At 45.3% G+C, this 25,098-nt stretch overlaps 1 protein-coding gene across 8 annotated transcripts in view; it reads left to right on the forward strand.

Moving 5' to 3' along the window:
• Positions 1–8,366: 8,366 nt before the first annotated feature.
• Positions 8,367–25,098, forward strand: part of ralgapa2 (Ral GTPase activating protein catalytic subunit alpha 2) — a 76,563-nt gene continuing 59,831 nt past the window's right edge. For all 8 annotated transcript variants that reach the window (XM_040199268.2, XM_040199262.2, XM_078089816.1 and 5 more), the window contains exons 1-3: positions 8,367–8,926; positions 20,468–20,578; positions 20,883–20,932. In XM_040199268.2, coding sequence (XP_040055202.2) covers positions 8,821–8,926; positions 20,468–20,578; positions 20,883–20,932 — 267 coding nt within the window. In that variant the 5' untranslated portion in view covers positions 8,367–8,820. The remainder of the gene's footprint in view (positions 8,927–20,467; positions 20,579–20,882; positions 20,933–25,098) is intronic.

Below are 25,098 nucleotides of genomic sequence, written 5' to 3' on the forward strand. Positions count from 1 at the left end.
CTTTGGAAAACAAACGTTTGTTTGGCCAAAGTCAAAGGCTGGGGGCTCATCTGTCTGTCTGCCCAGGCTTTCTACCCTTTTGTTCCTGACCCCCCCACACACCCCCGTACCCCATTTGGACACGACATTAAACAAGACCGGAAAGGATCTGATTCCCAGCCATTTCCCACAAGAGGAATGCATACAGTTACAACAGCCGATTGTTTGGATTATGATAAAAGGGGAGGTGGGGGGGGGGCGGGGGTCAGAAATCTCACGGGGAAAAACATTCTGTAAAAGAAGAAATTGAACAACAACCACGAGCATCAAAAGACGCAGAGCACGGATAAAACCCGATTATCGCTGGAGTTGGGAGTCTTCAGATGGGGGAGCATTTTAAGCCGGTTAATTTCTGAGCTGCCCTTTCTTTCTGCAGTGAGAACTGCTAAGTTTTTTATTTTTTCTGCCAGTGATAGGCTGCCACTACTTCATGGGGAGATTAGAGCTCCTCCACTCAGGGATACAGAAAAGGGCCTTCAGCCCGGCAGAGAGAGGCAGGAGAGGGAGAGCCAGTGTTGAGCATTTTAATCTAGAGTCACAAAGATAAGATGCAATAGCAGATCAATATGTGCTTCCCCGAGAACTTGTCTCCCCGGCTCTGCACTGAGAACCCTTTGCCCCCCCCCCGCCCCCTCCTCGTGTCCCATGGCTTCATTTCTCCACAGACCGGCTATCTGCAGTGACTGTCTCGCGGTGACATCTCACACCGGGGCATGTTTAACCCCCCCAGACGGCACGCATAACATGCAGTGAATATCTAAATAGGATCACCCGTGAAATTTGCCTCGATAAATCACTCCGGCAATCACCCGGTATGAATATTCCATATCGCAACTGGGAAGGGGGGGTGGGGGTGATAAGGGATATTCAGAGGAGTGATTAGATAAAAAAAGAAAGCTAAATTCTTATTTGATTGGGGGAGATGCGCCGCCTATGGTATTTGCACTCTGCCGTGTCTGTGTGACTGAAGTAAGGCGTGCAGGTTGCATTCAGTGTGTCATTTGCACTTAATTTCTCCTCCTCGGCATCCCGTTATTCCACCATCATCAGATGTACTGTCAACGTTGAAGCATTGTAAAAATAAAAAATAAACATGCATAAGTATAGTGTATGAAATGAAAATTCCCCTTTGCTTTTGAGAGTACTCATGCTGAAACGTGGGACACCTTGAACGTCTCCCGCAGCATCCCATTGTGTTTTTAAGTAGACACAAAAGTCAGCCCTCACACAGACGTCGTTAGCGCCGACAAGTGGGTTACGACTTCTCCCTTTCATGCCTCGTCTCAGGCGGCCCACGCCCCTCCCGTGTTTACCGCCGTCCTGCACTGGGTCCTAAGCACAAACGAATCATTTGGTGAGTGGGGGGGGGGGGTTGGGGCCGGGGGGGGGGGGGGGGGGGGGGTGTAAGGTATTTTCATGTTTGTTAATTTTCATCCTGGGCAGCAGTTCAGACACACCAGAGGCTCGTAGCCAAACTGGGAAGCACAGAACCAAATCTGCATTTGTGAGCACAACACATGTTCTGCAGGAGACAACTGCAGGGCTCTGGGTAAAAGGTGGATGTGAGTTGTGTGTGTGTGTGTGTGTGTGTGTGTGTTTGTGTGTCCGTGTGTTGTGCGACAGCAGACCTCGCTGAGGAGGACTAGCAATCACTCCATTCAGCATCTGCTGCCGCACAGCTCATATTGTCATTCCCCAGTTTAAAGGAACCTTGAGCGGCTTCAAAGATCTTTTCAAAGCCTTAATCCTAATAGGTCGCTGGTTTGTTCTGTCACATCAAAAGGGGGGGGGGGGGGGGATGTAGGGGGAATAATGCATCGGGGCTGGCAGAGATTCTTAAGGGCGGAAGATTGGCAGAGGATTTGCAGTGCGGGGAGGAGTGAAATCTGAAATATCGGACACAGAATGCCTGCTGTAATAGATATGAAATAGGTCTTCTCAAAAGCATGAAAGGCTGACATTTTCAGAAAGTTTGTCATAAGAAGGCCCTTTTATTCCCCTTCGTCTATCTGCGTCTGTACTGCCACCTCGTCCTTAGTGGAAATTCGCAAGTGTCACTCCAGCAGGTTATAGAATAGCTTTGGACATTTTAGTTTTTTTTCGCCAACCTCTTCCATTTCATTCATTGAAGGTTCAGAATTTCCAGCGAGAGAGCAATTGAGTCAGAGCCATGCAGGAAAACTGCCTCCTGCACGGCTCTCCACGTCCTATTTCCATCCTGTACCCGGCACTTGTTTCCCGACCCTACTTTGGCAAACGCCATTGTCGGGTGTTTGTGAGATAAGAAATGCGTCATTGATCAACACCCCCCCCCCGGCCCCCCACCTCAGTGTGCAGCGCTTCGGCGGCACGGACGACAAAGTTTAAATCGAGTCTTTGCCAAAGCATTTGGTGGGTGGGAGACGTGTTGGACCATAAGTGTCACTTACGTGTTTACTCCTCACCTCTCTGGCACTTTATCAGCCGTGAAGGTGTCTCTCATGCATTTCCCCCCACCACACGATCGACTCGGCAGACAAAGGGATCCGGCCCCGTGATTCAACACTGCACAAGTGTGCAGCTAATTAGGTGCTCATGGGAAACGGGCATTGATTTCCTGTCAGCGCGTCTGGCCCCCCAAAAACAAACCGGGCTGTTTGTCTTTTTCTAATGATGCACCGCGTGCCGCTGATAACAGCGATAAAACAGGCCAGAGGTGTAGCATTATCAAACTCGGGACACGCTATACCCGTGGGAACCCATATATAATGTAGCCCTTTAATTGTACAGCGTTGTTTTCTTTTCTTTTTTAGAAAATAGGTAGGCAGTGACTATGTGGGAAGTAAACAAAGTTTGTCGGGGGATGGAAATGGACTGAGTTGTCAGACAAAAACATACCTTTTCAGCTCTGTAAAGGCGTGAAATCCCTCTTGTGCTTGTTATTTCACACTCCTGTGGCTCCGACTTGGGCCGGCGCGGGAAAAAAACAAAACGCATGTGAATTCACCAAACCGCACGCACACACACAAAAGAGAGGGGGGGGGGGCGGGGGGGTTTGGACGGACAAGTCGCTAATGACCTCACATTTTTAGGATCCTCACTCGCACAGAATATGAATCCACGGATCGCACAGAGGCACTGCTGCGAGTTCTTCCCCAACGGTGCGTCTCTGGCATAAATCGAGGCACGTCTTGTTTTTTCTGGAATTATGAAATAACCACGGCGGTTGATTCCCCCCCCCCCCCCCCCCCCCCCCCCCCCCCCCCAAAAAAACCCCACGGCTCTGCTGGGCGCAGAGAGAACCCGTTAAGTGTAAATAATGGTTTCAGTATCACGCTGGACGGCGTTCCAGCCACCTGCTGATCCAACCGCACACAGGTGGAGCCAGCCGGGGTGACGCGAGGCCGCGGACGCGGGCATTCAATCTGCCAGCAAACTAATCAGTGAAAGGGATGAAATCAGAGGGGGTCATGGATGTAGGTGGAGGAGGCAGGGAGTTTCTTCTTTCTTTCTTTTTTTTTTTTTCGCGCGCGGCCACAGCAGGGGGCGACACGGTACCTAGAACGGGAGAGAAAATCACAAAGCTCAATGCGGGAGGTCGGAAGGGCGCGACCCTCGAGGAGGTGAGGGAAGCTTTGCCGCTGCCGCCCACGCGTTACCTGAGCGTGTCAGATGCTAACACCTTCAGCTCGGAGATGATATCATGAATGACTGGTTCACTCGGCTCGCGATGGATATCTTGTAGCCACTGTTGTCTAAGTACAGTATCATGACAGCCGTCTGTATCATGACTGCCGAATATTGGTGGTTGATGGAGAAGTCTAACCAGAAAATGAGTAGATAACCGGACTGCCATGTCTGCTACAACAGGAGCGTTCCTGAGTGTTGTCTCTCAAGCACAGTTAAAAAGGAAATCATTTCGGCAGATGAATTTCCGTCTTTGAAATGCAAGACTCCTGGTGGAACAGTTTGTCTCCAAATTCTAGAATGTTCTTTTACCTCGGCGCACCGCTGAATGGAGGCATTATTTCACCTCCCTAGCGGATCGCCGCTGGAAACCAATCGGTATCAGCATTTAAAGGTACAATTTCGGGAGGTAATTTCGAATCTTAACAAAATCCAATTAAATGCATGGACATTTCAATTAAACGTCCCCCTGGCTGGTCGCCTAGGTGTCACACCGTAAGTGAAATTCAAATCAGATTACGATGAGAACCTAAGGAAGTATTTTTGGCACAATAAGGATCACACATTCTAGATAGAGACCCCTGTCATGCACACTGCGAGGGGGGGGGGGGGGGAAGAATAGCCTTTCTTTGCCAACATTAGTCATTTAATTCTCCCTCCTTATTAATTTCACAGCAGATTACCTGAGAAGATACAGAATGCTGTCAGCAAAGAGTTTTAATTAAGTACGGGTTATGCTGCCACGAGTGCCTTATGTGAAACTGCTGCCTTATAATGCTCTTGTTTTAATTACTGCAGAGTGCCCCCTCATTAACCTCCGTGGAGATGCGCTACAAACTACAGTGCGCATTACAAACACCAGATTTGGAAATTGCTTATATCCGCGGGCAGAGCTTCACATTCGTCGTGTGTAGGGAAAAACAAGCTTTCCTCCCTTTTGTTGTTTAGTGCAGCGTACTCATTTTCATTTAGCATTCCTAAATAAAAAGAGGAGGCTCTGCAGATCTGAATATTGCATTTTGAACTTGTTAATTGTGAGATAACCTTGGCGGTTATGGGCACCGCGACGACCCCTGCTGGGAGCTGTGGTTTCAACACGACAGGCTCTTGTTTGTTGCCTTATTTGTAAAAACTTACAAATAAGGCAAACGGCCTCACAGATTTAAATACAATCTTTCTATATTTTAATGCAATGGTGGGTCTATAATATATTTAATTAATTTAAATAATTTAATATAATGATTAATATATATTGTTTTAGGATTACAGATTCTCAAGGCTCATACAAAAAAAAAAATCAAAACTATTCATGTTAGACACTGAGCGCCTGTGAGTCAACCACAGATTGGTTTTGTTTCATCGTTTCGTTGCTCCGTGGTTCATCTACGTCAAGCAGCTGTGGGTGGTCTCGCTGGCTGAAAAAAAAAAAAAATCAGCAGCCCCCTGGACATTTCCCTTTTGATCCTTTTCATCCTGAAGTTTCTCAATGGCCCAATATAGATTTCAAAAAATGCTCAGAGAGTGGGCTCCTATTCACAATATGCGGATGGATAACCAAGCCACTGTCCACCCCAACACCTTAATGTGGTTTAACAGGATGTATTAGCTTTTAATGGCACTTAATTGTACAAAAAGAAAATCCATAACCACATAAGGAGAAAAGTCAAGTATTTCCAAGCTCTTTATAAGAACAATTTAGAGCAGACAAGTGCTTTTCAAACCTTGGATTGGAATCAGTCCGACAGCCTGGCCGTAGGAAGCCGGCTGTACATTTGTAAGGCTACAGTGCCACCATTTGGTCACCGTGAGGCTTTCATTTCCCGGCCAGGCTCTGGCAATTGACACTCCAACGCCGGTATGAAGAAATAATAAATCAACGGGGTTTATAATCTGAAAATCCCATTTTCGAAATAAACAATTTGTATTGTCGCATTTGTCCCCGTAATTGTCTAATTTGCCCCTGAACTGATTTTCCAGCAGGAGTGCAGGGCTTCGCAGCACTATGAAGTTAAATTGTCTCCATCTACTGTGTGTCATTTCAGAAATGAGCTGGACCTAAAAAAATAAAAAAAAACAGGAATAAATATCGTCCAGGTGCAGGATAAGGGAAGGAAGAAAACATTCCGTCTCGTTGTTATTGTTGATAGATTATCCCAGGTCCATGGCATCTTAGATAATGAGCAATAACCCACTCCTCAAGAACAGGGGAGGTTTGCCAAGAAGGAACGGTGATTACAATCAATTAGGACATGGTGACAAAGCACCAACAATAACACTGTGTGTGTGGGTGTGGGTGGTTGTGTGTGGGTGTGTGGCCGCTCGTGTTTTATTCACGCATCCTTCCAAACTACCCCGTTTTGTGTAATCAACATCTGTTGTGACAGGCAACCTCCTCCTTCCTCAGAATGGCCCACTTCAGATAATGAGTGTCATACCAAACTGCAGGGCAAAGGCTGATTTCGCTCCTCTTTTTCCTCCTCCTCTTTGGCCTCCGCTCTCAGTACCCTCTGTTCCCTCTCCTGCCGATCGAGACATTCCTCGTGCAGAACCTTGAACAAGAGAGACAAACACTCTTGCATTATTGTCGGGGCTCATACGGTGGATGAAATAAAAAAAATATAGTCTTGCGTTCTTTCTGGGGAGTTTAAGATTTCACAGTCGACTGCTTAACACCGTCATTCTCGTCGATGCTTTTATTTAGATTTCATTGTGAATTTATTTTAACAAAACTTACTCAGTTGTCTCAGACGTCTGTCACATTTGCTTTAATGATAGTTCCTCCCCTTCTTGCTTTACAAATTATTTGTACTGTATTTGTAGGATATACATGTGCTTTTTATAAACAAACTTAATGTGTTGCTTTGTTTGCCTGTGGCCCCCGGTGGTTTAGGCGCCATCTCCTGGTAAATTCTGGTAAATTTGCTCCTTCGAAATGTCTTGACTTTCACTTGAGATTTTGTGAGTTCAATGAATAGAAAATAAATCCTCTTAGACTTTAAATTGTAATACTTGAAAAAGGTCTGGAAAAATTGACGATTTGATATGTGAGAAGAATGATTTAGTTCTATATATTTATTTTTTTATAAGTAGAATTTAAGTCTGAAAAGATTTCTTAGTCACAAAGTTGAACTCTACAGTAAGCTGTCTTCAATGTGATGTGTCTAAAATGTGTGAATAAAATAATTCTCCCAGCTCTGTCTCAAAATGAATTGCCTCCAAAATAAGAGAGAAAGATGCAGACAAGCGAGAGTGCGAGATTGCACGGAATGCAGTTTGTATTGGGGTTGATTAACGGATGCAGCCAATTTCTTCAAACTTCAGATTTATCTCCGAACGTACGACACTTGGGGTTTATTTTTCAATTCAAGATGGAATTTGCTGTCTGCACAACCAAGTTGAACTAATTATTTTTGGAAAATCCATGTATCATAACCCTAAGTTTCCTTAGGGTTTGTATGCTACAAAAAAGGGTCCTTTATATTTATATTAATTCATCAAAACCTTCAGTTTAAAAGTGTCAACTGGCAGCGGCTTGAGTGAGCAGTGAAGCAGTTTTACCTTTTTTCTCTGCGTGTCACTGTAGAAGAGTGTGAATATCAAAAAATACAAGTGTCTTTGATGCGTTTCTTGGTTCCCTCTTAGCTGTATTGCAAAAAATGGTGGATCCATTATGAATATCAGTACCGGGACGCGCAGTATGTTTCACACAGGCTTTGACTACAACGTGACCGGGGCTCTGAGCTGGAGTTTACATACGGTACGATTCGTCAGCCATGTATGTGCATTCATACAGTGTGAGAACCTTCATGGACAAACTGACCATTTTACACTCTTACTACGGAACATTGTTTAAGATAGAACACCCAAACCTAACCTTTTTATTCTCTCTTTTTTTACCAGCAAACACATTTGCCTTACTTCTACTTCTCATTGCAGGAAACACACATGTGCATCGATAACATTAACGGTTATTCTGTTCCATTTAGAGCCGACATGCACACTACCGAAGGCCTGGAACTAAAGCACTCAAATGGAGTGTAGTCAATGTTAATGTTATTGATTACCTCTGTGCTTATTACAAAGGGCAAGTCACAATGTCTGCAGTAAAAATTGTCTCGTCTACACGTGACATTGTATTTGTACGGTAATTGTAACATATTAATGTCACACATTGAAGCCACTGCATTGTGGGTATTCAGTTCTTCTCAGTATCAGACAAGCTGCACGTAGTGGAATATTGCCTGTAAAACGTGATGTTATGTAATTACTGCTAATTACGCGAATGCACGAGTATTTACCATGTTTTCTACTATAATATCCAACGATCTTTTGGGGTTTGATCATTGTAAACATTAGAATAACAAAGGGGATACAAAAAATATCAAAAAACGTTATAGGCCTATATGAAATAATTCGCGGATGATCCATAATGCAAATCATTATTGGTTTGCGGAGTAATCCAAAACATACATGAAATAGGTTGGTTGATTAAATTGAATCAAATCCTAAAAGCTCAGCTGCCATATCTTCATTCCTTGTTGTGCCCGGTTAACCGTGATCAACTACTCTAAACTGCAGAGGGCGCTTGGGAGCTTTTAAACAACCAACCTCCTTATCACAAGTAGCACCAGACGTCTGTGGTGGAATAAAGTGCAAACGATTGTTTCAGACTGATGATGGGTGCCAGTCTTGAACCTAAAACCCCGCGAGGCAATGCGCGTGCAGGCGTGCGGCTCCCCAGAGGCCACGTGGCCAGTGGAGAGACTCGAACGCGACGAAAGCCCCCCATGCTAATAACAGCTGGGAGGTAAAACACAAATAGGTTAAACATATTGAAAATGTCCATACGCATTAAAAACAAACCCCATCGGTAGAGGAAGGTGAAGCGGTTAGTGAGGCGTGTTCGTCACCTAATCTGACCGCTCCTCCCTTGTCAGGCGGCACTTCCGTGTTTACACACCCACCAACAAAAAAAAAACAAGACTCTAGCGGCCGTTGGCCGAATGTTTACCGAGCAGTGAGCGGTGGGGAGGAAAGTGACAGTCGCACACTGGAGGCTTCGTGTATGGTGAAACACAGGTGATTTCGGCTTCCACGGTTGCGTATTACAGCGGTATGTTCACTCGAAGGGGGCATGGAGACGTCAAGAAATCTACACAGAAAGTTCTGGACCCAAAGAAGGATGTACTGACCCGGCTCAAGCACCTCCGGTCGCTGTTAGGTGAGTGAAATTGTCACCGGGCTTTTGATGCTGCACCGCCGACGCTTAGCTAGTCGAGCTAGCTGGCTAGGCTAATAGCTGGCACCCACCGACGGTCAAACGCGGCGTCGGGTTAGCTGGCTCGGCTGTCACCGCGGTGACGAATGCAAGCCGGCTGACGGGTAATACAAACGCACACTTAAGAAAAGCCATTCGACACGGGGAGGGCCTGCCACTCACCACAAGTTTTCATTGATTCGCTTGTGTCCCGATATCAGGTGAGAGGCACCGAGGCAAGGCATGGATGCTAGCGAACGTGAGCTAGCTCCCCTTGTGGCTAACTAGCTAGCCAGTGCTAACTGATGATGCTGCCTTGTCAGGGCATCGGTGGTTGCAGAAGCAGATGCCCACCACAGCCTTTGTTGTCATGCAGCCCTGTGTCATCCCGGCTCATGATTGTAACTCTGGCTCGACACCTGACCAACATAGGTCACCTTTTTGTATATCTTTTATATGTATAATATAGCTTTCCTCGAGATCTGTATCTGGTTGAGCTGCTATCAAGTTACTCTATCCTGTGAATATAAAGACATTTGAAGAAGGGAAGTTACACGTTTGGTGATGTCATTTTTGTTTCTTTCATTGAACAGGGAAGTTCCTTATCTATGACAATCATAAAGCTGTCGTGTGGCTGTTATAACCCTGTCTGGGTTTATTGTGTTCGAAAGAGACATTACATTACCTGTGCTGCACACGAGTTTTGTATTTCACTTAATGGAACCTCTTTCAAATCCACTTTCATGGTTTCATTTATTGATCAATCTAAAAGAGTCTTTTAGTGGATTTCTTTGCCCGGATGAATGTCAAATCCACTTAAACAAATTTAAGGCAAAGGCCACAGTGACAGGCAAGTTCAATAGTTTATGTACATTCTGCTACGCTGATCTGAATCATGTCTCAAGATCAACTTTATATTAAACTTCAGTTGCATCTTAGGTATGCAGGTATACCTTATTCTTTACTCTCCTCCAGAGTGGACTCATTGTGTAACAACCAAGAGGACCTTAATAGTCCCCGGGCCTGTAGGATATATGTACCCATTAACTTCTGTTATTCATAGTCTCGCAAACAAAAAGGGGTCAATAGGTACTTTGGGTGAGTGTGCACGGGAGGAAAGTTGGAGGAGGGAATCGTGATGAGTGGAGGAAAACTGCAACGGATTCATTAGTGCGACACGCTGTACGATGTGCTTTCTCTCCAGAATTTCCCCTGTACACAAAGAGATTGCGTCTAAAGATTGTGATGCAGTTTAACACGTAGTCTCATCGACTCAAAGTTAAACTCCATGTTGAACGTTATGGGTTTTTTACTGGCTGAGGCTGATATCTGGTGTGTAAGATAAAATGTTGTTTTTTTGGCATCTGATGATGACAACTTCATTTTAATATTTGAAAAAAGGGTTCTCCATTACCTTTCACATGCTGTGATATTCTCTAAACATATTTAAAATAAATAAAGGAATTGGAACTGTTAACGGGAGGTATTGGCTGACCTCAGACTTTTTTCTTTTTTTGGAGACGCGGGATCTTTTAGAAGTTTTAGGGTTTGAACTATTTGTTGACTGATGCGTGCTCGGGTCAATCGCCCATGGATCAATCATAGTGGCCTGTTGGCTGTTTTTATTGATTGCTGGCACAGTGGCACAGCTGTGAGAGGCCAGTATCTGCTCAACAAGTTCCAGTAGCCTAGATCCTCCTGCTGTCAGAACACCTTCAATGTCAAGAGTAGCACCACCAAAGTGGAGGTCAGTCCCGAGCTCTGCACGCTCTCTTGTTTTCTCTCCCCCATGTGCAGCTAAAGATAAGGCTCGTCTGTTTGTGCAGCAGCTAATAGAAGGGCCCACGCTAACCTCGCTGATTTCACCGTGCTTTCAGCTAAGGAAGGACTTCCTCCTGGTGCTGCTGCTTTCTGTATGGACAGGAAGCAGTGATGAGAGACGGGGTGCCGCGGAGGTCGGGACGGGGACTCTGGGGAAGATAGCTGGCCTCGTTTAGTTGCTGACAGTCGCATTGTTTTTTGTGGGGTTTTTTTTTTTTTCAATTCTACCAGCCAATAGATTTCCAAAAAAGTATGATTGTCAGACTTGAGTTCCCCATATCCCCACTACTCTGTGCTCAGGACTATTTCCAGTCCTCTTCTCACTGTCTGAGCAGATCGCTGGGATCGAGTGCGAAAGCTGCTGCGTGTTAATTTGCCGGTCATGCCTGGCTACATTTGGCTGAGGTTGTTAATGGCAGGAGACGGTATGTTCAAAACGCTGAAACGTTCAGAACGCTGGCAATAATGCCGAAAGTCTCTCACTAATTCTACTGCACACACTTAATGCGTGTTTGTCTGGTGGAATACTCACTCATTCCTGGAGGAGAGGTCAAAGGCCAGTGTGGCTGCAGTAACGCAAGGAGATCTTTTAATAGATAATCGTCAGTAATTGAAATATAATGACAAATTGGGGGAATGCAAATAATGGAGCAGTCTGTATAAAGCACTTGTATGACTCGCCCTATTTGAGAACGGGGTCATATGGTTATTGGGCAAATAACTACATTATCTAATCGACTGAGGAGCGCTACGTCTCAAGGCGCTTTCGTTTGTTACCAATTGCTCTCTTCCACTGCTGTAAACAAGCTGGGCTTGGACCTGTTGGTGAACGGCATGGGAACAACAGTGAATGTGTGCAGTTGTTGTTAGTGTCAACAGTCAGGTCTGTTTGTCTGTGAGTGTAGATGTGTTGAGTTTGTGGCTAATGCTTTTTTTTTTTGAAAGGCAGATCTGCACTTGTCTTTAGAATTAATGATATAAAGTGTCATTACACCTTACTTTTCTCCTTGTGGGTGCTCCAAGTGTTGCCGAGTGAAGGGTCACCAGAAAGCGCTGCGGGTACGAGAGGAAATCGCAAGGTGAAGCACCGGAGGAAACAATGTGAAACACTGGAAGGGCCCTCAACAAGGCCCTCATCCCAGCTGAAGTAAAGGCTGAGATCTCTCGACTTCTGATTCTCCCCTTTTGTGAAACACTCGGGTTAGACGTGTGAATAACGTCAGCCTTTTATCGTCTTCTAATCTGTTATTCCGCGCCATGTGGGCATGATGTGGACACTTGAGGGCTTTTCACAAAGTGTTTAAACTTGCAGAGCAATCGATCACAAACGGGTTTTGGTAACTTTTTAAGCTCTGAAGGCTTTTTTCTCTTGTTTCCTTCAGGCTATCGTGCACTGAAGTTGAAGCTGTGGACGACACTGACAGGCACAGATAAACTCTTTTGTTCCAAATTAAAAAATAAATCTGTATAAAATTGTTTCTATCACACTGCTGTCCATCAGATAAGATCAACCTACGGTTTACCTGAAGCAGTATGACACCTCCTTTCACAAGTAGCGGGCAAAAAACAAAAGCATGTAGGCCTTTTGGAAAGGCAGGAGTGCATTCTGTTGAGGTGAGGCAGTACTGGAAAGGTCATTAACAGGTCTTTGGGGGATGTTGCCTGTTGGGTGACGGCGGCTGTCACTGTGGTCTTGGCATTTAGCGTCTCAGTGTGAGGTCTGCAGAGTTGCCCGAGAATCAGCTGGAAACCATTGCATTACATTACATGTCATTTAGCTGACGCTTTTATCCAAAGTGACTTACAATAAGTGCATTCAACCATAAGGATACAAACTCAAATGAACAAGAAAGTGCAATTTCATCAAATAAGCCGATCTACAACTTGCTATAGATAGACAATTTTAAGTGCTACAATTTGTTTAATGTGTTTAGTCAAGATATAGTCTGCAGAGGTCTGTCTCTAGTTAAAATAATGTAGTCATCTGAATTTGCATTTTTATAGGTTGAATGAAACCTACATTTCAATTGTAAATTGGCTTATTTGAGGAAATTGCACTTTCTTGTTTCTTGCTTGAGTTTGTATCCCTACGGTTGAATGCACTTATTGTAAGTCGCTTTGGACAAAAGCGTCAGCTAAATGATATGTAATGTAAATAAATTATTTTAACTCAATTCAAATGACTTTATTGGGCTAAATGTTGCATTGAAATATCTCTGACCAAATTCACCATTTATAAACTGGTAATATCTGACTGCCAATATCAGGCAGATTTGATTTGAAAATCAATGACAAAACTGCCTTGTAATAAAAAACCCGGACACACATCACATTGAAACCTGCTGCTGAAAAGAGCCCCAGTTCCGTCCTGTGTCCCTCCCACAGGAGACGTAAAGTTGGGTTTACTCATTTCAGGCAGGGCAGAAACAAGCAGATCAGGAATATCAAGTGACAAAAGGCACGAGACAATCCGGCAGAGCTCAAGTGTTGGTGAGCGGACCTAAATAGGGAGGGGAAGGCCGGGTGAGGGGGCGAGTGGGGGGGATCTGAAGGGACGTGAGAGTTAGTAAACGGGATGAAAAGAACCTCGGACGCGGCGACAAATTTGTACAGTAAAATGTAAACAAAGATTACATTTCTTAAAATGTTGGCGGCATTCACCAAAAAGTAGTAAGAGGTCATTCTCCCTGAAGTGACCTTCAACGTATCGTTCTCTCAGAAGGGTTTTGAAAATGTCCACAACGTTTCCGTCCCAGGATCAGCTGATTTAGCTATTTGTCTCATTTCCGACCCCTTTTCACATCATTCCTTCTCTCAAAGGATATCTGTTTATCAGCTCTTAATGGTATATAAGCTTCGCATTGTTATAAAACCAGCCTTTTTATAGTAACAACTCATCAGTCTCCACCAAAGACCAGATCCTGTAATGGTCTGGAGTACGGGTATTTTTTCCCAGGCTACATGTCGTAACCCATGACTTTTAAAAGTATTTTGTTTACCTCCAGGAAGTTTTTTTACATGTCGGCTCTGAGTGCTTTCTGTTTTCAGCCCGTGGTCACTGTTATGTGTCTCAGGGCTTTTCAGATGTGATGTAAATCACATGCTGGTTGTGAATGAAAGGCTTCTTTTTTCCAGCCGAGGCGCTCGGTGTAGATATAGGAAAAACCCCGGCGCTCTGCGAGATGCGTGCGCTATTCCAAACCGGTTTGTCCCGTTCCCCCGTGTGCCCCCAATGCTTTCAGGAGAGCCCAACCTAACCCGGGAGCTTCAGTCCGGCCTCGCCATCGGCTGTGAAGATTGGAAGTCAAAGTGGATTTGTGTTTTATGTTTCTGAACGTCCACGCTCGTCGCTAATCTGCTTTGGACTTTCGGCTTGTATGGCAAAAGAAAATAAACACTTGGCTCCGGCTTACTGTACATGCAGACTGCTACACCGAGTTGTTAGAGAGCATATTTCAGGTCAGCAAAAGCTATTAGAAAATATCTAGATTTATTTTCTGGCAGCCCCTCTGTACTTTTCTTAAAGGGTTTCCTTCCCATGATTAAATGGCCCAGACAAATAACAGGAGGTGTTGCTTTAACAGTAACATTTTCATTTGAAGTTTACTGTTGTTATTAATAAAGCTGGTGTTTTCCCTTCTTTCTTCAGGCCTCAGTCAATTCCTTCTTTCCACTGTAGCATTTTTCACTTAATAAATAAATATAAGAACTTCTTGCGCATCTGTCGGATGGTGACAACACTTTTATATTATTTGTCCAAAGGAAAGGTGAACAAGGGAACAATGAAGTAGTTATCATGAAAGAAAATGGTTTAAAGTCCACCTTGAGTTTTAGTTATTTATTTCTTTGTTTAAAGAAAGCCAAAGTCCAGAAGCGCCCGCTTTACGGGGAGACCAATGAGATCAGGAGATCAGTGCCACCTGATGATGACGAGGGGTGAAAGTTGCCTGCTTAGCAGCTCTCCGGTGCTAAACTGCCGAAATAAGCCACTCTCTGATGTGTGAGCTCAGACGGGGATCAGGTCAGCCTTTGCCAGCTGTACCGTGACTCTTCCCCAGCGAGCGCCACGTCGTCCCGCCGTCCCCAATCTGTTCCACAGCGAGAGTCGAGTGGCTTTCATCTTGCGCCCGGCACGTTGGCGCCATAATGAAATCATATCACGCACTGCGCCAGAATGGCCCCTTTTCATAATTATCGGGACCCTTAGATTGGTTTTGATACGGCTGCAGTTCGCTCAGCGCTCTGAATCGTAATCAAGGTCGCGGCGCTCCGCTGTGACATTTGTCCGTATCTTCGCGCTACTTTTGTTGACACTTTGAATACGGCTTAGTTATTACCCACTTCCATACCTTAAGCCATTTGAAATGTTTCCCGAGCTGTGCCTGTGTTAATCATTCAACATGTCGACGTGTTGCTCATAGAGGACGACACCCTCCCCGGCCGAGCTAGTTATAAATATTTGTTCTTCCAAACATTTAAAAAAGAGCCAAGCCCACTACACCGCACACATGGCGCTGCTGCCAACTGAAAGTTTAATAGGTTAAACCGATTCATGGAAGATTGGTCCCTTGTCAACGCTGGTAGGGAAAGCTAAGTGAATTGGCTCCCATCGACTCCCCCCCCACTCCCCCAATAAAGGACATTGATTATCCCCAGCGAGAGCTGAATTGGGACAGACGTCTCCAGGCTGAAATCGCCAGGAACACATTTAGCCAGCAACAGCTGTGTATTATCAAAGGCCGGCTACACGCTGAGTGTGTTTACATGATGGTATAATTGGAATCTTTGCTTAGTCGGACTATGCTGTCTTTCGGGGCAAGTGCTATTATCCCAATATACATGGCAGTAAATAAATCGAATCATTGGCCAAAGGCATGTTATATCCGATACGTTAGGTGGCGCTGTTTTCATTACAACTAGTTGTGAAACAGCCATTTCCACTTGACCTCTTCACCACTACCAACAACAACCAACATTACGAGAAAGATGGCGAACGGAGAGCAAGGTGAAGCTACATCCCTCTACTATCTTTGCATGGTGTTAATAGGAGTACAGCGAATGCGAATGGTGCTATTGTCTGATTTGATAACTGAGAGAAGATGCTGTCGGGATCTCAAGCATGCGCAAAGACACAAAGTTCAGTTCCTTATCCGATTCACCGCTACATGCCGCAATAGTCGAACTATCAACTGGATCGGATCGAGTTATCCAGGGGTGTTAGTCGGATCGTAGTTGGACCGCACATAGTCGGACAAAGGTGTTTACATGACACGGATAACTCGATTTCAGTCCGACTAAGCCAGTTAATCGAATCCATGTAACCACGCTCATTGTTACTTTCTGAATTGTAACTGGCCCTCCTCAGCTGGTTTCAGCAGATTGATGATTAAACTCTCTCAAACTTTCTCTGGTAAAATATCAGCTTTGCCGTCGGTCACAAAGCAGCTGATCTGACTCTTCATAATAACATGATAACGGAAGGCGTATGCAATAAATATGGCGTAAATGTATATGTCCCCAATATACATTTATTTACTATATTTTAGACCTGTGTGTGTGTGTGTGCCAAAGCCGCTCCTCTGTTGTGCTTAATAACTTGAGATGATCGCTCAAAGGAATAAAAATAAAAAAAGATTCCCCAAAAAGACATCTTTCTATCCTTGAAGTGATCATTTTCATGCAGCCTCTTTTAAGTTGGTCCTCCTTTGTTTGTAGAAACCATTTAAGAAGGGAAGCAGCATCCATTAGCTCCCACATTAGCCCCCCCACCCCAACAAACCCCTGATCTCCTCCACTATGTGTTGGCTCCCTCCAGGATTCCCTCTGCCGGAGCTCTTAAAGAGCCCTCTGTTTCTGATCTCAGTGCGCTGCCAAAGAAACCTGTCAGTCTTTTCTCTCCTTATTTCCTTTCTGGCAAGAATCAAGTGCACCTGCAGCATGAGTCCCATCAAAGACCCAATTAGACTGCGTATTGAGCATGACGTGGCATGTTAATGATTTTTGCGTCCGCTCGTTTTTCAATGGCATACATTGTAAGTTGCCCGGAGGCTTAAATAGGGCTTGACACCAGGCCCTCGAACATTAAATGTGAGCGATTCTTATTGCCTGCTCATTACTTCTGAACAGGGAGCAGAGGCCAGTTTGGTTTTGGTTGTGTAAATATGCAGAAGTGCTTTAACCGACCAGATGACCTTCACTCGTTTTGGCTAACAAGCCCTGTGTGCTCACCGGGGGGCCCCCCGCTGGTCAAACGCCGTTCCTCGTCAGTTCATTAGAAAAGCAAGTGACTTAAAGTGACTATTGGGTGTCCCACGGTTACCTTGTGCGAAGGCTCATAAGTTCTTCTCCAAAAGTGCGTTTGTACTATCTGCTAAGATGCTGTGTTTCTCTGCCCGGCATAATATTCCCGTCCGGCTCGCAGCTGCACGCTGTTGTTTTCCAGATGGCCCTCTCGTTTGGGGTCGGAACATCTGCCTTGCCCTGACATTTAACAGGAAACGCATCACCATGGAGGACGCTCTCCTCCAACCCGAAGCTGCCATGGCTGCTCTGTTGGCCACGTGTGTATTGATTGCACTAGAGAAGATTGCAGGTCTCTGCCTCATTAAGCTCTCGCTGTCGGCAGCATCTAGTCCATCGCTCGGCCCGTTATTATTCTTTTTTTTGTTGGTTCACAATAAGGCTGGCTTAATATCCCCTTGCTGTGTACTCAGTTTACCGCCATTTAGGCAGCTGAAGGGCAATTGCTGAGTATTTAGCCTCAGTCAATGAGAAGTAGAATTACTCCGATTGCATTTAGGACAATAATAGTTGTCACGGTTTTTGTTCCCGGACTTGGCTGGGTTTTCTCGTACACCCTTCCGTCCGTTCTCTGTGTTATTATGTGTGAATCCCATCGCTGAGTGCCGGCGTTACCGCTGCGTCCTCCACGCGAGGGGTTCTGGAAACGAAAGGGAGCCGAGCCTGGTTCGCCCACCACGGCGCCCCCATGTGATCATGACAGCCGCGCAGGACGGAGGGTGGAAAAGCTGCGCTTGCTTCGTTGGGCTCAGGAGGTGACCAAAACATTGTGGGTAATATTTTGACAAAACAAGGATTCTGAAATGTTTCGACATATAGTCACTTTTTCTTAAATAATTTAAAGACATTGTCATGTTTGGTAGATATAATCTGAACAGATGGCTTTGCTCATGCATGAGGCTTAATGCTCGCCTTTGACCCTTGACATACTTTATGATTATGTCCCGCTGCCTTTATTCCGGGAGGCTGATTAGGTTCTCACCGGCCTTTTCCAAGACGCTTAGCGTCCATCCCATATTGCCGTTTGCTGTCTTCTTTTCACCCCTAGACTCCATCCCCTCCGTCCGTGTGCTGCAGCAGCTGGTTAGTGCTAAGCAGTGAGTCCTGTGACATGTAGCACAACATATGAAATCCCCCCCCACCCCCCTCCGCCTGCCATCAACTCATACGCACGCGTGCGACAGTAATCATTCGTCAGACTTCCTCTCTGTTCTTACTCCGATCTGACCGTTTGGAACACAGTGTGTTCTTTGTTGACCCTTTTTTCAAAGCCAGGATTGGAAATTGTTTTAGGCATTACATCGTTATCCTTGGAAGCGATCTCAAAGCGACGGGCTCGAGTGCCGGTCTAAGTAGAGAACACAGAGCGAAGCAACTCTTTGTGTGTTCTGTGAGGAAGGCCGCTGTAATTTGACTTTTTGTGGACAGCAGTCCACTCAGTGACGCACGTGATAAATAAGCTCAAGCTGTCTCTACAACAACAACAACACACCTTCACTGACCACGCGCTCGCCTAATTCTCTTTCCCTTTCCTCCCCTCTCCTGCACTCTAACCAATGTGTACTAACCAAAATTCAGGGCCCCCCCTCCCCAAAAGAATGAAGAGTGTTAGAGTTATGAAGCATGTGGTGGGTAAAGACTGAAGCGCTGTCACAACCCCCCCCCCGCCCCCCCCCCAACCCTCGGGGGTGGGCCTGGGTCACATTTCTCGTCTATAACTAGAATAGACTCAAATGGTGAATTAGTGAGTAGAAAAATGAAATACTGTGTTTTCTTAAAACAACATGGATTTTGAACGCAACCCTTAGGTGACCATCTGAAATGTTGTTTGCTACATTTACCCATATCCATCCATTGTCAAACCGCTTATCCTGCACACAGGGTCGCGGGGGGGCTGGACATTTACCCATAAAATGTTATTATTTCTCGTTAGGGTGTTTGAGTTGGTAACTCAAATCCATTCTCTACACTTGGTTTTTAGGAGCGCTGGTGTGTACTTCAGTCCAATTTATCATTCCAGCTTGGTTAGACGATGCTATGCGAATAAACCCCTTTATAATCAGTATTTCTGCAACAAAGCACCATCTAAATGGTGTATAGCTCGTATTTTTTGATGAAGAATTGGTATTTGGTTATTTTGAATCTTAAAACCAGTTTACGATTACATTGATTTACATTTTATGCACATCTGGATTCTGCTCCGAGTTGTGTATGAGACCTTTTTTGTAGAAAGTGAGATTTTGATGTAATTTTATGTATATATATAGCAGATCTGAATGGTAAATTAATCATGTGAAAGCATCCCAATGCTCAATCGATGGGGAAATATGAATGTTGCATAATAGAACGTTTCTGACTGTGGGATAGTTCAGGTATACTGATACAGATCATATGAGGAAAATATATAGGTTTTCAATGATTTAAAAAAATGTAAATCTGTTATAGGAGACATCAAGTATGAACCTGGAAATGAGGGTTGCATGTCTCCTTTAAGAGCTCGTCGCCCCCCCCCCCGGCTTCCTGAGATGATGCCTTGCTGGTTTTTCTCACGTCAAAGAGGAAAACTAATGGCGCTCGTGCATTTGACTTCCCATCATTCCTCTTCATCATCTTCGCTTTAATCAAAGGTCAAAGATAAGTCATCTTTATCACACGCCGGACTGCTATTACGAGTCCTCCCGTTTGCCTCGTGGTGGAGGGAGAATGGTGACAGAAGGTGAACCGTGAGTGTTGTCAGTGGGCCGATATTAGTTAGAAGGATTTTCCAACCAGGCTGTATAAGTATGACAAATGACCGGGCCTTCATCAAATGGGGAATTTGGGCGTTTGTCAGTGCCGGTCTGTTTGCCGGATGGTGGCCATCAACGAGCCTCAGGCCAACCTCGGCCCAGACACCGCTCTCCAAAGCCATCGAACCGCACAACCGCATGAAATAATCACCAAACCTTATGGAAGCCAGATTTCTTAACTTCCATCCCAAATGGGGACAGAAAACCCCTTGAAGAAGATGTGCATTGAGAGTTGGACATGAGTTGAGCGCCACCAGTTCCCGTTCGAATAATGGTCGTTTTGCTACACAAAGTCTTTAATGATGCTTCTCTTTCCACCTGAAAGGCTTGTTGGTTGGTTGGGATAAAGATTTATCAGTGAAGCTGGTATTATGGTCAAATGAATGGCGTCAATTATTGTTTTATTTTGGATTGTTGCATTTTATCATTAACTTAAATTGAATTAGAAGCTACAGCCAGAGTGATATGATTAGGGATGATATGATTCCAGACAATCTATTTTCGTGTCAGCATGAAGTAATCAGAAATAATAATGACTTAAATAACCAATTTCCATTTTAGAAGTAATGACACCTTTTTCCTCTTTCCTTTACAGATATCATTGACAAGAGCGAATTGAAGGCGTTCTTCGAAAGCAACTGTTCTCAGATTTATTTTATCTTCTACGAAAATTTCATCACACTGGAAAGCAACTTAAAACTAAAAGGTGAGTTCTAAGGTCGTTTTTTTCTTCTTTTTACTGCACACTCACTAGCTGCCCACCACCATCAATGGTGGTTCAATAATTAACCCTCTCCCTGCGCTCCACGGTGAAGATTTATTTCTTATTGCCACATTTAAAGCACAATGTGCACATAGATTAGCAATTACTGGTTATGTCCTGAGTAACTGGGCTGGGAGGAGGGGGGGGGGGTTGCTAAATGTTATTGTTGCATTATTCATGAGACCAGTGGGGTGTACTTTTCTGGTGTGTGTTTAAAAAGAAAAAACCTAAGTCCTTTGTGTTTCAGGGAACAAATCTCAAAGGGAGGAGCTGGACTCTATCCTCTTTATTTTTGAAGTAAGTCGTCCTTTCTCCTCCTCTGCTACTACTCTTTGCCTGTGATTTCCTCTGACAGCCTCCACGGTCTCCACCTGTCGACTGCTGATCTCTGGGGCGGAACCTTTCCATGCTGCCGTACTGCACGTAACTCCGGCTACCCGGGGAAATTGCCTTAAATAGCCTGGAAATCATTCGCAGATTGTGCAGATGACAGAAAGAAAAAAAAACGAGAAAAAAAATCCAGGCTCAATCATTTTCCGGCCTTTGACGCTGTCCGCTTGTTCCGTGTCTCTAACAGCCAGGTGTGCATGCAAATCAGAGGAGGTATGTCATGTGTTTCGGGTCTCTTAGCCCCTCCCCCTGTTATTCTCAACGCTCTTATGTGACACACACACACACGCAGGTTAAAGTCCCCCACCTTGTTTTCCCACCTGACTCCAAAGGCAGCTCCGGTTTCCAACAGCAGCCTGCTCTCCAGTTACATTTGCTCAGGGCAGGGCTGTAAGGATGGACGCAGATCAACACAATAACAATGCGCTCGTCTTTGTACTGTATGTCTTGTCCTCGTCTTTTTCTAAAGCACAGAAAGAGCCGATATTTCATTTGATTTACAAAGTAGCATCAGCCAGACACTGTTGTTATCTTTCTTTGCTTCGCAAGCTTATCTTTTTTCTTTTTTAGGCTTTTATCTTTTCTGGTTCTTCCGCCTGAGCGTGTTGTGGTACTTTTGTGTTTGTTTTTGTGCGTCTGCTGATGCTACACTCACTTGTTCAGGTGTGGAATTCACAGGGTTTTTATTATTACATTTGTATTTTTATGATCGATTTAAAACAAAAATCTTCATGGAGATCAGTTCTCCCCAAAATATAATTGACCTCCCTGCAGTTTTCCCCTGTGCTCCCCCTTTCCTTCACATCCAGTCATCTAGCCCGTCAACAAAGCCTGGATTCATCCCTCTTACATATTTATGGAGTCATCTTTCAGAAATGAATAAATATTGAAAGCAGCTTGACCCTCATTTGTCCCCTTTTAGCCCCCGGCAGCCATCGTGTGCGTTTACCCGTGAGCTGAGAAGATAAGCTTGCTCTAAGTGTACAGGACGGATACACAGTTGCTTTGATCCGGAGCTCTGCTGCACTCTGCAGTCTCTCTCCGTACGCCATGGTAGATCGGTCATGTCGGGTCACTTGTACTCGTGAATGTGATATCAGAGGACGTGCGTTTGTGCTCACAAGTGTGCACTGCTAATGTGTATCATGTACTCTCAGAGCTGAGTGCAGTACAGGGACATGACAAAGGCAGTGAAAGATGAACTACTATTACATCTTCAGGCAGGTGCAATCCGCGCTCTGATGTATTCTCGCAATCGTGTTCAATTGTGTTCTTTTTTGTAAATGTGTAGCAGGGGTTTTAGTCCCATCGGTCGACCGACCCAAAACGTAAACCCCAGCAGCCTTTGTCCAGAAAGCCTCAAAGCGGCGGCTATGAATGGACATCGGCTGAGACAAAGGGCGTTCTGCGGCTCCGTGACACCCTCCAGCGCCGCGTGACAGGTCCATGGGAACGACGCGGCTCACACATGCCCGTCCCTCTTGTATCTGTGTAAGAATGTCTCTGTAGAGCCACAGTTGTGGTATCCATGCGCATCAATAGCCCCCTGCCCTCTCCATCAGCAGAGACCCCCTCTCGCATTGAAATGCGGCAGACCGATGCGTGTCTCCGGCATGTGTGGGGATTACTCTGCTGTCATGATGAGGCATGTGACCCCCTTTTTTTCCCTGGGGTTGCTGTTGGGGGGGTGGGGGAGTAAGATTCCCCCATACTCCGCCTGTTTGAGTAATAGATATCTTTAGGGGGTAATCTTTTTGTCCACTCCCTCTCACCCCCCTCCCCTCCCTGCTTAAACTCTGCTAAACACCCCACCCCCACCATCAGCAGAAGCCATTCCCTCCCTTTGTGCCGAAGGCGTCCGCCATGGCAGCTCGTGATGCTGAGACCAGAGATGAGAGACCCGATCTCTGTGAGAACGCGTCGACACATCTTTTTATCAATAGGAGGTTATTTTGAATCGATGGGGAAAATCTGCACCCCCCTCCATCAATAATCTAAACTAAATCATCACCGGTGCTGCCAACCGTGTTCAGCGTGCACCTTTTGTGTGATTAAGGTGCGATGAGTAATTGTATGTTCAAGTGTTGGGTCTGTCAGTCAGTCACCGAGGGAGGGGTTGCAGTGAGAGTAGCAGCAGCCAGACTCTCGTGAAGCTAGAGAGTCCAAATAAACGAGCTTTGAAACCAGACACACTGTGGGCTGAGTGGTATAGGCAACAGTATTCGATATGAAGGTAGAAGGCTACTGAAAGGCCGCTGTGGTCGGAGACTACCAAACCAGACGAGAGCATTTCCTGTGTTTTTTTTGGCTTTTAGGGACTCGTGTTTGTTCACGCTCCTGTGCGGCCGTAGACGACCTCTCGCTGTCTGAGGGCAGCTCGGTGCTGGTGCCACTGAGGTTGTGGGACAGGTTAAGGGACAGCCGTGGGACCAGAAAGACTCCGAGGGAAGTCTGTTGATGTCCACTCGCTCTCTTAAGGAAATGACCTCAGCGTGACCCGATGTCCGTCATCCGGACCTGAGTCAGCATTCTGAATTCCACTCGTGATGCTCTGTGAAAGCCCCTCATCCAGAATGGAGACTTGACTTACTGAGTTGCCTCATGTGGGGAGACCTAATCATTATATCTAGCTAACCAGTTTGGATGGACGAATATTTGTTCAAGCTCTTTGACTCTTTTGACTAATTTCACTTTATTCTACACAGATTTTCCGTCCAGGGGCAGACAGATTTATATTCCACGCCGAAATGTGAGCTCTGTGACTGTAAACGTTTAGCAGTTAGTGGGTTGATAATTAAAAACAGGCCGTCACTCTGGGCCGTGAGCACCCGTCCACGGCCTGTTTCTGCCCGATGCGACGGCGTCACGCTCCTCTCGAGGCGCAGAGACTCTCCTCCACATGTCGACTCCCATGTTGCAGAGGAGCCAACGCAGGGCCATTTAGCTAAGTGATTTATTCTCCCTTCTTTACGCAGTCCTAGTTATGACTGACAGTTCACCAGCAGGGGGTTAGTGGTTAATGCATGAATGCAAATTCACTAAGTGTGGCTCGGGTGTGCACTTGGAGCCGGCTGAGTAAATGAATCTTAATGAGGAGATGCTTTAACTTGTGCCCGCGTTCACCCTTCGAACCGGAGCAGATAAAGTTCCGCCGCACAATATCTAGACGAGTGTGTGTGTGTGTATGTGTCTGTCTGTGCGCGTCACAGGCAACCGCACATGTCAAGTCCCTTTATATTAAAAAGCACATTTGAAAACACCAGTTGAACCGAAAGTGCTTTCAGTAGAGATGGGATCCACCTCAACACAGATATATATATATATATATATATATATATATATCAATTATAAAAGGGCAAAAAAGGCCCTTTTTATATATATATAAAAATTCCACATAGTAATAAATGAAAGGAAATCATGAGAATTTAAACCATGTAAGACGAAAATATAAATGTTTTAACTTCTTATTTATAAAATAAAATCTATGAATTTGTCGTGATGTTCTTAAGCCATCTTCTGTTGTCCAGCACTGTTGTAAGCATAATCATATTACAAACCATTTCAAAATGGTCCTGCTGCTGCAGCGAGGCTTTCACTCAGAGCAAAGAGCCCGATGGGGGGGTTTGTTTTGCTCTCCGCTGCTGCCCCCCTCTGGCTGCAGAGGAGACCTCAGTGCACTTTGGCAGGAGGTCCTCGAGCAAAACTCGAGAAGGTAAAAGTCCCACTTTGTTATATCTCGGGGCCAGATAGGCTGTGCTCCGTCTAATGCTTGTTCAACCAGCAGTCTGGTTAGCATGTAAATAAGCACGCTGGTTTGGTAAAGCACTTTAAACAGATCAGATGTGTATCTGACGCCTTTTGTGATGTTAGTGCCGCGGTCGAATGACGTCGTCGTCGTCTTTGTTTAAGACCCACGCTGTATGCAAAGGACTATATTCCCCCCCAGAGAGTGTCTGTCCCCCCCCTGGAAGTGTATTCCGTGTCATGTTCGCCTAAGTGCGGATCCTCACCTAAGTGCGGATCATGTAAATGCGTCCGGGCTGTAGTTGCGGCGCAGTAATGCTCCGATCGTT

The sequence above is a fragment of the Gasterosteus aculeatus genome, chromosome 15, assembly GCF_964276395.1.
Source record: "Gasterosteus aculeatus chromosome 15, fGasAcu3.hap1.1, whole genome shotgun sequence".
Classification (NCBI taxonomy): domain Eukaryota; kingdom Metazoa; phylum Chordata; class Actinopteri; order Perciformes; family Gasterosteidae; genus Gasterosteus; species Gasterosteus aculeatus.